At 34.3% G+C, this 15,138-nt stretch overlaps 1 protein-coding gene across 1 annotated transcript in view; it reads right to left on the bottom strand.

Moving 5' to 3' along the window:
• Positions 1–14,452, bottom strand: part of LOC122514508 (homeobox protein HMX1-like) — a 20,946-nt gene extending 6,494 nt beyond the window's left edge. Inside the window, exons 1-2 of the mRNA XM_043631387.1 lie at positions 13,575–14,452; positions 12,582–13,505 (exon numbers count right to left, since the gene is read on the bottom strand). Coding sequence (XP_043487322.1) covers positions 12,582–13,505; positions 13,575–13,749 — 1,099 coding nt within the window. The 5' untranslated portion in view covers positions 13,750–14,452. The remainder of the gene's footprint in view (positions 1–12,581; positions 13,506–13,574) is intronic.
• Between the last annotated feature and the right edge of the window lie 686 nt (positions 14,453–15,138).

Here is a 15,138-nt window from a genome sequence, read left to right as displayed (position 1 = left end):
ATCAAATCAATATGTTTCTTGCGGACAGTAATTAATTTCTGCTAATTAAACGTTCGAACGTCTTATGAGCTGTGTATATCTATTCCCTTCTCTCTCTTTCTCTCTCTCTCTCTCTCTCTCTTTTTATATCTTTTTCTATCTCCTTCTCTTTTTTACACTTTCTTTTTCTTTCGTTCCTTTTTTTCGCATGTTTCTCTTTATGAGAATCTCGATTGGAACCGGCTTACTAATAAACACTAGAAGAGAAAACGATTCTATTTGGTTTTTTTATCTTACGGATTATTATTCTCCGGTTTATATGTTAGATAGTCGTATTGGAAAATCGTTATAATACTATATTATGTAATCGTTCCTCTCGTTCGATCGTTAACTCTCACGCGGAATTAAATGTGCTATATATATAGGTTGGTAACGTGGTTACTTTTATTTCTTTTTTGTTTTTTCTTATTTTATTACTCTTTATTTTTATGCGTCTCTCTCTCTTTCTATTTAAAACGTATGTTTATTTGATATAAGTTGTATATATTTAATTACGAAATAATATGTAGTACTATAATTCTTTCGTTATATTGCTAAAATAATTTATGTTTTTATTTATAATATTTTGTTTATTACATTTATTTTATATTAATACCATATTTAATTGGGTACGTAGAATATTATATTATACATCATATTCGGGATAATACGCGTAATATATTTATTTTTCATTTCTAATCAGGTTTTATTCGTGCACATTTATTTGTTTTTTAAGTTATGATATATTCGATAAAGTATATAACATATATTTTATACATTGCGATTTATGAAATTTATGTAATTTATTAGTAGAAGTATTTTAAATGATATTTATCTGCCTATGCATGCATAAAATATTTTTTTATTTTTCGTGCCACGTGGAATCAGTATTTTGACTGGCAAGTTTCATGGTCGATCAAACAAATATTTCATTCGATTTTTATAATGATGATAATTATGATAAAAAAATCGTAAATCTACACACAACGTGAGACGCTGATTAATTATAATTAAGTTCATTCTTTTTACGCGGGAAAGAAAAATATCAAATTCTTCCACTTGATATATATTTTTGAAATAAAATTATACTCGATTTCATACGTTTAATAATAACGTTCTTAATGGCTTTTTTTTCTTATCTAATATATTTGTATATTTATGTAAATTTCGAATCAGACTCGTAATATTTCATGAATGTAATCGAACGGTCGAATTTAATTGTGAGTGAAATTTTTTCACGAAGAGTTTACCGATGACGATTATTCATTCTTGTTGTTTTTTTTTTTTTTTACGAATATTCATTGATTAATTATGTTAAATACAGACGATAGAAAAATTTTACATTGAAACTTTTATTCGTAGAATTATTCGAATATAAAAATCAATGTTGAATTTTTATCAAAATACGCGAATACATAATCAAATTATTATTTATTGAAGACTGTCATGAATTAGAAAAAAAAAACTAAAATATAACTTAGAAAACTTAATAATAACTAGTATATTATTTTTTAAACGTGTTTCATGCCTTTGAGGGATGATATTTCATCCCTTAAATGTGATCTTGAGTGTAACGTAATCATAAAAATATATTTCTCCGTTAAAGTAAAAATAAATAAATATTTATGGGCATTGAATTTTGATGTAATTAAAGAAAATATCGATAAATCGAAGATAAGGATCCGTTCGAGGATAGAATAAAGAAGAGAATTTTCTTTCTTTCTTTCTGTTAGACGACTAGTGACGACGCCGACGAACGCATAATCGTGTCTTTGCACTCGAGCCGTTTCTAGACTAAAAATTCCAAGTAAGAATAATGTGCGCCGACGCATACATTTATCTTTTTTCATTCCTTTCTTTATTTCTTTTTCGACTTACCTATCTCCCTTGAACGCTAATTAATTTCTGTTAATTACCGGACAGGAGAACGCACCAAGAAAACGATTACACAGTCTCTACTCGTGAAAAGTTCAAAGCTCTTTCTATACGTCAGTGTTAAATTATTACAGGTGTATTTAATCATTATGCCAATGATTATTCCAATAGCATTCAATTTTCTATAAGTAGTAATTTTTTTGTATTATTATCCCGTCTATTTTAAGATTAAATAATTGAAACGAATAATATTTGTCCTCGCTTTTTTTCTTTTAGAAATTGTTATTTTTCAAATCACGATTATTCTGACCGATTTTTGTTGATTTACTTGTGCTCGAGATAAAAAGATTATTTATTTATTTAATCTCGAGGAAAATATTTAATCATTATGCCAATGATTATTCCAATAGCATTCAATTTTGTATAAGTAGTAATTTTTTTGTATTATTGTCCCGTCTATTTTAAGATTAAATAATTGAAACGAATAATATTTGTCCTCGCTTTGTTTCTCTTAGAAATTGTTATTTTTCAAATCACGATTATTCTGACCGATTTTTGTTGATTTATTCGTGCTCGAGATAAATAAATGAATTATTTATTTAATCTCGAGAAAGATAATTGTCCTTTATTGAAATAGCCAAAAAAAAGGTTTGTAAATTTTATATATAAATTATTTATAGATTAATTATACTTTTGTTAAAAAGTACGTTTTAAATACACAAAATAATAGAAAGAGATAGCAATATTAAAGAATAATATTCAAGAGAATAATTATAATTTTGTTGAAGTAATATGTATATGATATAAAATTGGATTAGCTGGTACAGGATGATCTTTGATCTTTTGTTTCCGACGTATCAAAGAGAACATTTGAAAAATGTAGAAACGTAGAAATGTGTTTTAAAAGAGAAAAAAAAGACAGAAAGAGAGTAAACATTAACAAGGTCTGTCGCGAGACTAATTAACTTATTAACGAACATCTTTTTCGCAGTGATCCATAGTACACACCACACATACATATATACATAAATATACACAAACACACACACACATACATGTATATATATAAGTATTTGTACACTAATACAATGATTGTGTGCATCGATTTTTTTAAATCTTTCTTTCTCTCTTTCCTTCTTTCATTTTTTTTTGTTTTTATTTTAAGAAGAACGCTACGAACGTCGGTAATTATGTCTACGATGAATGATGGATTGTTCGAAATATTTTGTAGAACATCATCGGGGACGTGGGGCGGGCTTCGTTAATTCGTTCCTCGACGTGCGAGTCAGATAAATGTGCATGGACGATGCGACGGTGGCGTTCGAGCATTATAAATGACGTCGGTATTCATAATACTCGAAAGCCACCGTTACGGATACCAAAAGAAAGATCTTTCTTAACCTCCCCTAAGGTACCTCCCTCCCCTCCCCACTCTCTCCACACCCCTCTCTATCCATCCAACTTCTTTTTCCCCACTATGTTTCAGAATTATTCTCAAATTTAAGCTTAATGAGATTTTTGCAACTTTGATAGAACTTTATTAAGATCTCATTTACGCTACTTCACATGACTCCTCCCACTTTGTTTTTGTTGTCGTTGTTTTATTTAATGTCGATTGGTTTTATTTATTTTCAAAGATGATTGCGATACTTTTATATACTTTTTTCTTAACTCTTCTATTAATTTGTTTCCTCTTTATACGCAATACTCCACACGATCATGTGTGTTTTTATGTTGAATCATTCTAATTTCTGATAATAAAGATATTGCATACTTTTATTAGAATATTTTAGAATTCTAAACGATTATAATAATTCTCTGATTAATGTTTTACCAAAAGAAAGATCTTTCTTAACCTCCCCTAAGGTACCTCCCTCCCCTCCCCACTCTTTCCACACCCCTCTCTATCCATCCAACTTCTTTTTCCCCGCTATGTTTCAGAATTATTCTCAAATTTAAGCTTAATGAGATTTTTGCAACTTTGATAGAACTTTATTAAGATCTCATTTACGCTACTTCACATGACTCCTCCCACTTTGTTGTCGTTTAATTTAATGTCGATTGGTTTCATTTATTTTCAAAGATGATTATACAATACTTTTATATACTTTTTTCTTAACTCTCCTATTAATTTGTTTTCTTTATACGCAATACTTCACACGATCATGTGTGTTTTTATGTTAAATCAGTCTAATTTCTGATAATAAAGATATTGCATACTTTTATTAGAATATTTTAGAATTCTAAACGATTATAATAATTCTCTGATTAATGTTTTACCAAAAGAAAGATCTTTTTTAACCTCCCCTAAGGTACCTCCCTCCCCTCCCCACTCTCTCCACACCCCTCTCTATCCATCCAACTTCTTTTTCCACCGCTACGTTTCAGAATTATTCTCAAATTTAAGCTTAATGAGATTTTTGCAACTTTGATAGAACTTTATTAAGATCTCATTTACGCTACTTCATATGACTCCTCCCACTTTGTTGTCGTTTAATTTAATGTCGATTGGTTTTATTTATTTTCAAAGATGATTACGATACTTTTATATACTTTTTTCTTAACTCTTCTATTAATTTGTTTTCTCTTTATACGCAATACTTCACACGATCATGTGTGTTTTTATGTTGAATCATTCTAATTTCTGATAATAAAGATATTGCATACTTTTATTAAAATATTTTAGAACTTTAAACGATTATAATAATTTTTTGATGCATGCTTATTAATGTTTTCAATACACAAAGTAATTAATAAAAATGTAATAAAAATTGTTCGTTTTCATTGAAATATTTTAACAAAAACCCTCGAGTATTCCTAATTCAATAAGAAACATCAGAAACTTATGATAAAAATGTATTTTCAAGGATTTGTTTTCCCTTTGACGACAATTTGTATATAAAATCTACGTAATATTACGTAATATTTGAAGTAAATAAACAATAGATGGATGTTAGAGGATTCGTGCGAGCGTCAACAAGCTTGTTTGAAGCATTTATCTCGTCAGGGTATGGGGCGTTACTTGTTGGTGACAGGTAGAAGTTTCGTGCTCGATTCAAATTAGTTGGCTGGAAAAGTACGAACGTGTAAGGAGGCTCGCTGTGTCGGAGTTTTTATTACCTTTAAAAAAAAGCCTAATCTTCTTCCGTGATCTACACTTTTTTTCCACGCGATCTACTTCCTTCGATGAGGATTAGTTTGCATGGCGCGGTAAGTTTTGTTTAGACGTTTTTAACTCGTTAATCATTCGAGATATTAATTTTTCTTCTTTTCAAAGAAACAAAATGGAGATTGATAAGTGAGAATATTAAATTTTTAAAAAGAATTTCCAAGAAGGGAATTATAAAAAAAAGAAAAGTATTGTGCAAAGTCATTGCAACATTGTTTACTATATGTGTATTAATTTTTATTGCAAGCGTACGTATGCGGTATCGAACGTATTAATTAAATATTGAAGAAGGTAAGAACGGTATCTATTACGAAAAATATCATTTTTGTCGATAATTTTGTGTTCCATATTCCCCGTACGTAAAATATATTAAATAAAATATCGTATTGTATAACAAATTTACAGAAGACATATCAATTGCTTAATAAATATTATTTCTATACTCGTACGTAAAATATATATTAAATAAAATATCGTACATTTTTTTTTATAACAAATTTACAGAAGAGAGATATCAATTGCTTAATAAATATTATTTCTATCGATAATTTTGTTCGGCAAATATATGCACGGTTGCAAATAAGTCGTCGTAGTTAATCGTAATAAATGAAGAGAAAAAAAAAAGAAAAAAAAGGAAAAAAAAAAAATAAAATTAAATCAATTCAATTCGCAATGGTAAAAGGCGTATCGCGTTACACTCAAAGACAAGTTGTAAAATCTTCGTAGCGAGTAGGTATAATAAAATTTTACATCGTCCTTATCGGAACTTGGGATCGAGCTCGATCTCGTCGTCGTCGTCGTCGATGAAGTCATTAAAACGAATGTGTGTGTGATGTGTGGTATGCGTATTAAGTTTCCGGAGATTTCATACCGTCCTATCTACGAAATAACTGAAAATTCGTACTTCGACGATAAAGAACCGGTTAAAATTGATACTCGATAAGAATTATTTGATCGAACGCGTCTCCCGTGATTGTCGTTGTAATCATTTATGTCGATTTTTTGTCATTTTTTTTCTTTCTTTATTCATTATTCGTAACGATTCATCGACAGATCTACGTTTTCTTTCATTTAAAATCCTCGTTTATCTCTTTCTCTCTCACTTTCTTTCATTCATTCTCTCGCCACGTTTGAAATGAATATTGAAATGAATTCGCGTACCCCGAATTGGGATTTGTTTTTATTTTTTTTTATTTTAAATAAATATAAATTATTATCTAATCTCGCGTTTTTCAACAAACCGTCACAAGTTACATGTTACATTTGCTTTCTTTCGTTCGTTTAATTGTAAATTCTATATTATTTGCTCGAAATGTTTTTCTTTCATTGATAACAGACATTAATTATATTCGTAAAGACTCGTAATAGTAATCTAAACGTTTTCTCTGAGTGGAATAAGAATAAGTAAGAATATACAGAAGAAAATGAAAGAAGACTAATGCTGACTTGTTTGAAAAATGATTAAACGTGTTGGAAAAAAGTTGAGACTCTCTAGTAGGTAACTTCGATCGTTATTAAAACTGAACGAGTCAGTTTAAACGGTTTGTCGGTGAAAACACGGTAGACGACACGATGCGAGAATTCCGAGAGAACGTATACGCTTAGAGGGTAGAAAAATTCTCTTCTAGACGAGTATAAAGGATGAACAAAGAAAGAAAGAGAGAGAGAAAAATAAAGAAAAGCATCTTTCGTCGTTTTAATGAAGAAGAAAGAAGAAAGAGACAGTACGATCGAAGAAATACATCCATGAGTGGTATAAAAAAATTCGAGAAAAAATAAAAAAAGAAAAAAATCGAGGAAAATATAAATAAATGAGGAAAAAAAGTAAGAAGAGGATAGAAAGAGAGAACGGGGGGTGGAGGGAGGGGAGAGGGGGGAGGGGGTAACGATTAGTCGGAAGAAAATCCGCGTTACAAAATATCGATCGTGGGTTGGTATCCGGGAGAGGTAACGGGGCTGGAGTGTAGAAAGATGGCGGCGTGTCGAGTTGGGACGAGTTGGGGACGAGTTGGGGACGAGTTGAAGAGGAGGACGTGCGCGGGAGACTTCGCAACCCCGTACACTTCGCTTCGGATCGCACGGGTAATTGGTCTCGCGCTCTGATGGTGAAAAGAAAAAGGGTGGCTTGGAAGGAGAAGATGTACAAAGAGAAAAAGAAAGAGAGAGAGAGAGGAAAGATTCACGAACAGGCTCGGAGCAAACCAGATGAAAAACAAAGATAGAATAAGTGAGCGAGTAAGAGTAAGAGAAAGAGTGAGAGAGAGAGAGAAAAAGGAGAGGAGAGGGGGTAGGGGAGGGTGGAGAAGAAGAGGAGTAAGTAAAGGGCAAGTGGTTTGTCGTTATCATCGACAAAAAGGATGACGTCGCGAAGGAAGGGAGCTGGGTGTGCCAAGGCGAACCAAACAAGGGCAGTTTTTACCCTGGCCTCCTTGAATGCATTATGGATGCTCTCGGTTATGTATGACTCTATCATGCTCGACGGTATACGTACGACTCCTCCTCTACCGAAGGAGCAGTATCTTCTTCCTTCTCTTCTCTCTCTCTCTCTCTTATTCTTTTTTTATCTTTCTTCTCCTCTTTCTCATTCGTTTTCTCGAGACGTCAAGGAAATATACACTCAACCGAGAACTCGTGTGTACCTTTGCCACCCGTATCTACTCAACCAAGTAGCAACCTCAACAACCAACGACTTTTATATACTCGTGTTAAGAAATAGAGAAAGAAAGAGAGAGAGAGAGAGAGAGAGTTCAGTAATGGGCTTAGAAAATTTCTTTCTAGGAAGCACACCACCGAGTTTCTCGTTACGCGCGAACTCCAATTTTGCTCGTGTTAGGTACGAAATAGCTCTGTTAGAAATATAACTACTCTCGTTTCGTTGTTTGTTGTGTCTCTCCATGCCGCTTTTATGTTGTTTAAAGTGTTTTCAATTCTTTAGAAAAAGATAGAGAGAGGTAGAGAGTAGGAAGTTGGAAGCTAACGAGTCTTCGTTTAAGTATGTGTTTTCGGTACTCTCGGTTATTTCATTTCAACGTTATTTTATCAGGATTTACAATATTTCTTTTATCGTATCGTAATATGAATTTTTATTTTTTATTTTTATGTGTTTGTTTTTCGTTTTGTTTTGTTTATACAGGGCCAATAATTTTCTGTTTAAATCCTAACTAATATATTTTATCTTCTCCTATTTAAATATTAATTCGAGTATTAGTTAATTTAATTCCGACGATGTTATCGGAAATGTAGAATTTTTCTTTGAATTTTTTGTTCGAATTCTATAAACAATATTTATGAAGATCTACGTTGTATATTTTTTCCGTTAAGAGATTTTTTTGTAGTAAGTAAGTATACCCTACTAATCATGGGCACAGCAAATATATCCGTTTTTCCTACGATCACTCGAACACGTTCGTTCGTACGCTTAGAATCGCGACGTCTATTTATATTTCCAAAGTCAGTACTCGTCTGGTCCAGCAGCCAGAAGAAGTAGAAGCTGTAAGAGGAGTCCGATGCCGAAGCGAGAAAAGCGAACTCTCGTACGTACTCGTGCTTTAACGGTGATATTTATTGCGCACAGTCCTCGGTATTCGAGATAATAGTGTTGAGGCAACCTATTATACACCCATTTACCAAAATATACATATGTATATATATATAAAATAATATTATACGTATATGAGCATTATTTGGAATATTTCCTTGCCTATTTGTAAATCAAATACTATAAAACGTGTTAACAATATTAAATGCAACCGAGCTTCAATTTTCATTTCTCTTACTTCTTCATAGAGAATTATAAGATAGAGAATTATATGGTGATATCAAGTGTACGTTATTCAGAATAATAATATCCATTATTTGCCTACAACATTTTCACGTCTATTCGTAAATCAAACGCGTAACGTGTAATTTCACATACAACGATTATAAACTTGAATTTTTGATTGTATCCGAAAAACATAAGAGATGTCAAAACATTCGGTCTTCGGTCTTATTCAGGTATAATAGCGTTCAAATAAACTATTATTATCTATCTTAAATATATTTTCCCCCCCTATTTGTAAATCAAACACGTATCGTGTATGTAATTTTAAATGGAACGAGTTAAATGCTCAAAGTTAAATTTCTGATTTCTGATTGCATATAACAGATAGAGAAAATGAGATAAAGAGAGAGAAAGAAAGAGAGAGAGTGAGAGAGAGAGAGAGGGAGAATATATATCGTGACATCCACTTTTCTATGTGTTTATGTGCCGAGATATACCAACTGTTAAAGCCAAGAGTATAATGGTCACCGAAGCTGGCTATGTTTTTCAGAGTTAGCGTCTATAAGGTGACTGTCATTAAAGTAAACTGTCAATTAAAGTTAACAGGTATGGATGATAGAGTCGGAGCCATAAGGTGGAGCTTTGTTCGTCGTTGTTGGCTCGAACAGCCGGATCGATGCCTGGCTCCAGTAAGGTTTGCTCGTGCATGAAACGATTCGCGAGAGAAAGAAAGAAAGAATGAATGAAAGAGAGAGAGAAAGAGAGAGAGTGAGTGAGAGTGAGAGAACCCACGCCAGGGTTCTTCGACCAGTTCCTTTAATTGAACGAACGATTATTTCATACGCTCGACAGATTTACCACCCCACCTAACTTGCTATGTTTCTTTATCTTAATTCCACGTTTAACAAACTCACGCTTAACTCTACTGAGATTCATATTTGAGAAATCGATAGCTATTAATCTTATTATTATTATTATTATTATTATTATTATTATTATTATTATTATTATCACCTCGCGACTATGACTCATGTTATCGAGTATATCTGATTGTGAGACACCATTCGATGCTTAATCATGTACGTTAATTAACACTCGTAGGAAGCTTTTCATTTCATTATCACTTTCGGAAATACTGTAACTTGTATTGGGATACGTAAATAAGGAAATAGAATGAATATCTTTGGGATTTTCAATGAATTCTTTGGTACGTCATTTTTTATTTTATTTATTATAAATAATGAAAATAGTATACAATTTATTTTGGGTTTATTTTTTGGGAATTGAAATAATTTTGTATAAAATTGTATTTTTATTTGTAGGATTTAAATGAAATTTCTGAACACGTGGTAGATGCATTTGTTCAATTGATGTAAATTTTGTAAACTTTTGGATTATGTCAAATAATATTGAATACATTTCCAGGATTGTTCAATTCGTTTGGATATAAATTAAGTAAAATTTCAGGTTATTTACCATGACTAATAATCGTGAGATTGGAATAAGAGGAATTGATTTGGTCGATGAAACAAAGTTGGTTGTTGGCTTTTCCAGAATCGTTAGAATAGGAGAAGGAACGTAGTACGTTCCGCTAGCCTAGATTCTTTATCGACGTGCTTTCGAAGTTAGACGGGACTCGATAGGCAAAGCATCGTGGAAGGAATTGAAGAAAGTCAGTGAAACTTCGTGACGAGTCTCTGCTTTGATCGAAGGGAAAGGCTTGGTATATTTCAAACGATTTTTATTTTCTATCCACACAATGTGTAATACGTTTAAACGTTTCAATGGGAATATTCAGCTAATGATAATATGTAAATTATTTGTATATCGGATCTTTGAGAATATTCTAAAAGGAACCCCATAAACAAAAAAAAGCCAAAAGTAAAAAAGAAAAATAGTTACAGTCTGTGAGACTTCAACAAATTACGGGTATCGGATAGTCGAATCAATCCTATTAAGGTAAAGAACAAAATAAAAAATATCGTTTGTGTGGTAGGCTAACGATTACGTGAAATACTAATGTAAATAAAGGTAAACCATAAGTAAGATAATTAAAAAGAAAAAAAAACAAACTTTACTTTACTGTCCAACAAATTTCAATGAAAATTTCCGTAACATATTTTACAGATTCTAATCCGACCAGAGTATCTCAACCAGTTTTTAAAGTATTTTATATTCCCTTAGATTACTTCTTCTTTATTCCCTTTTATAATTTAATATCTCAAGCCAATGAAATTATTGGCCAAATGATTCTTGATCTTTAATTCGTATAAAATAATTATGAAAAAAAATGAAAAGAAAGATATGCAGGTAGTTAGATAGCTGCTGCTGGTCTTCCGAGTTGCTGACTTTTCAATCATGATCTCGTTGGAACGAGTTCTCGTATAAGTAAATTCTTTGGCACATGTTAGGTGTATATATATATATATATATATTAAACATACAACTTGGTAAGAACCGATAATGCTCTCAACGTTTGCGTGACCACCGACGCTAATATCGAACGTTATGGTCTCCGCGAATCGTGCCGCGAATGTCGTGCGAGGCGCATTAGGAGCTCGCGTTTTCCGCCTAATCATCGACATTGTCGCGATCTGCAGCACGAATTGACTCTCCCCACCCTCCCCCGTTCTCGCTCACTTTTTCTCACTCTCTTTCTCTTTCTTTCTTTCTTTCTTAAACATTCCATTTTGCGATCCTCCTTTTGTTTCGTGTTCACAATTAATATTTGATTCTTATTCGGGTCAATATTTTTTACTAATAAAATATAAGTTAAGTTATAAATAATTATGTAGGTGGGTCGTAAAAAATGTTGAGACTAATAGGAAACAATTTCTTTTTAGTTAAATTTAATTTTATGAAATTATTGTTTATCGTCAAAGATTAAAACTTTTCGATCCCACCCACTTCTGGTAATATTTATAATAAAATATAACTAAATAGTATATTATACTGATTAATATAAAAATTGTAGCTACTTTAGATGGTCAGTATTCTTATAATAAAATATATACACCTTGCATCTCACAATATGAGACCCTAATGCAAATCCACCCCTATTATAAAACTGACCGTTAATCTAAATTAGCGAATAAAATAATTTTATACATCAACCTTTTAATTTCTTATTATATATTATAAAGAATATTAATAAATTTCAAGATACGAATAAAATTAATCTCAATTAAAGAAAATAATCTTTCAAACTAACTACCTGGGTGTAATTATGCGAATAATTATAAATAAAAGAAGATCGCAAATCTAAAGAATAATATATTTTCAGTAATGTTTAAGTTCTTTACCAATACCTAAGATCAACAGTCCAAGATTCGTTTAGGTGCGTAAGCGTGAGATAAAAATTCTCGAAGGAAAGGGGAATTAAAACGATAAGGTAGAAACCGACTTAACTCTTTTACACCTCGTAACGGGTTGGTCGTGTAGTTTGCTAGAGGCTCGATTAAAGAAACGGAACTGGAGTTATATTTATTGGGTTCGCGTGAGGTCCATCAGGTTGGCCGATCGAGGACGAGGTGGATCGTTCGTGCCGTAATTTGTGTGCCATCGAGTAATACCATATCAGGTTCGTTGTTCTCCGAGAATTAGGTAATTCAAATACGATAATAGAATATATTATACTAACTTTGTTTCAATCGTTTGAATTTTGTTCTTTGCATTATTTACTTTTGTTAAAGTTAAATAATGTAGAATAGATGGAACTACTCCAAAAGATGGAAGAAAACAAAGTAATAATCTCACCGTTAGGACTCGTGGGTCCTCCGTGAGGCGTATACAGATGTCCATGAGGATTGTGTGGGTGCGGGGGTGGGGGTAACCAAGCAAAGCTAGCAAGAGAATGCGGAAATCCTGCAGGATTCCATCCAGGAGCGCCGGGTGCACCGGTAAGGTAAGGCCCTCCCTGCGAGGGCCTTTGGACCCCAGGGTGTATCGGCTGAGGCACTACCGGACTCGACTTCTCTTCTTTTTCTTGACCGGTCTCGAGATCTCTCTCGAGTTCACAGTCCGAGTCCATTACGTTGAGATCTTCCGACTGTCCGACGCTTCGTATCTCTTGATCCTCGAGATCAAGATGATCCGTCGTTCTGTCACCTTCGAGGGAACGATTCGCCTCGGAATCGCTACGATCGTCTAACATTTCTCGCCTACTAACTGGCGATACCGAACGCGGATTGGTCATTCTATCGTTTCTCGAATCCTCGTCATCCTGAATCCTATCGCGTTCTCTTTGCAACGCCAATTCGGTGATTCTCCCGATCGGCGAGTCCGTCGTTAATCGACGATCCTCTCCGTCTCTATCCCTTTGAACTTCCTGGTCTATTCTGATCGGGGATGAGGATTTGTCGTGACTGCTAGACCTTGAGAAATCTTTAACGGTTAGGATCTCTTGTCTACCCGCCGACGGATGATGTTCTTGTTCTTGCATTCGATTTTGATGATGGTTATGATGATGGTGATGATGATGATGATGATTACCGAACGCCGCTAAAACGGAACCATGTGGACTTAACCTTGCCAACAGTTCTCTGCTGTGTATTCTTTGTTGTTCCAACAGTATCTCACGGTATCTTGCCTCCATCTCCAAATTCTTTTCAATGTCCATTCTTTCCTCGTTGTCTCTTCTGCTATTATTAAAATTTCTACCACCACCCCCGCCGCCACCACCTCCTCCTCCTCCTCCTCCTCCTCCACCTCTTTCACCTCCTCTTTCACCTCCTCCACCACCACCAACACCAGCAGCCGCAGACTTCTTCGTGCCGCTGAGCAATGCGTCCACGCTGAAGCTGATCTTACCGTTTCTTGGCTTCAAATTCGACGACGCCGACGTCGGGGTTGCCATGTCGACGTCCTCGCAAAGACGATCGCTTCCGGCACCCTGGCCAGCCACCACACCCTCGCTGTTGCTCATTACGCTCCAGCTCGATTATTTTTCAACCCTTTCTTTGATCGATCTCGAAGATTTTTCCAATCTTGTTAAACCGAGGCGTCCCAGCCGACGGTCTTATTTGTTCTTATCGATCTTTGACACTTTCTTATCTTGCGAAGACTCAATCAAATTCCTTGTTACGATCCAGAAAAGATGCATATCAAATTGTAAAGTATTAATTCTGGTTTCTTCATTGTTTTTGTTTTGTTTTGTTTTGACAGTTCAGATTCCTTTACTCGTGAATCTCACCAACCGATCAGTGTCTTTCGTAATTTAAAATTAGTCCTAACACTTTGACGTTTTCATTCTTCTTTACTTACGATTACCTTTGGAATAGTTTGTCAACTGTCAGTCAATTCACTGAACTGTTTTTGCCAATTTCGTGGTGTAAGAACATAACAACATCCGAAACTTTTGACGCACAGTGTCTCTTATCAAAATCCACAATGTAATCATTACTGTTATCAATTCGAATGATTGCATTAACCGATTTTGCAACTAATTATCGTATGATAGTCGTTATAATGTAATCGATCCTTGTAAAAGTTATATCATCAAAAATAGCGGAATCATTATGAAGGAATCCAGGAAAACTAGTTATAGAGCATATCAGTTAGGTGTATTGCAAGGAATTCTTATCAGCACTGTCACACAGTCCCTGTTAAGATTTCAATCTTCTTCCCAATAGACATTCGAGCACTGATATCCTCACGAAAAGTTGGCGCTAAGGTGAATCCAAAAAGTGTCGAGGAAGTAAAGAAGACGAAATCTACGCGTAGATTTATTAAACGACCTTGGTGATGATTAGGATTTATCAGGCAAACACAGGCAGGGCATAGAAGAAATTGCGAGTAGTGTTTTTGTGTTTGTGGTGTATGTGAAAGAAAAAGAGTAAGAGAGAAAGAGAGAGAGAGAGAGAGAGCAAGAGCAAAATGAAAAAATGCAAAGAAAAGAAAGAGGGAGAGAGAGAGAGAGAGAAAGAAGAAGACCGGCTAGGCAGGTCGAGTCCCCACGGGTTAAATGCGTAATCCAAAATAATCTGGGCGCGTGGTAGCCGCTGCTGGCGCGGAAACGGCACTGATTACCAGCTCGGTTGAAGCCGCAACGGAGAGCCCGACTTGGGCTCGTTCTCTCTCCTTTGGTCACGCGTGTTCTCTCTCCTTTTCTCTAGTAAACTCGGTGAACGTCGTCGTGCTGGTGCCACCGGTTGTGGGCCGCCCCCGCGAAACCAGTCGAACCGGTACGGCTGTTGAGCTCTCGACCAATCGGAAGGTGTAGAGTTGAACAGCGGGCGTTTCAAGAGAAGGCGTTCCTTCCAAAGAAATTCGACCAATCCTGATTGAGCGGAATATTCTAAGGGATAAGAAAGAG

Source organism: Polistes fuscatus, unplaced genomic scaffold (assembly GCF_010416935.1).
Source record: "Polistes fuscatus isolate 324 unplaced genomic scaffold, CU_Pfus_HIC Scaffold15, whole genome shotgun sequence".
In the NCBI taxonomy this organism is placed as follows: domain Eukaryota; kingdom Metazoa; phylum Arthropoda; class Insecta; order Hymenoptera; family Vespidae; genus Polistes; species Polistes fuscatus.
Note: the sequence above shows the minus strand (reverse complement) of the source record. Positions and strands in the feature narration are given on the sequence as shown.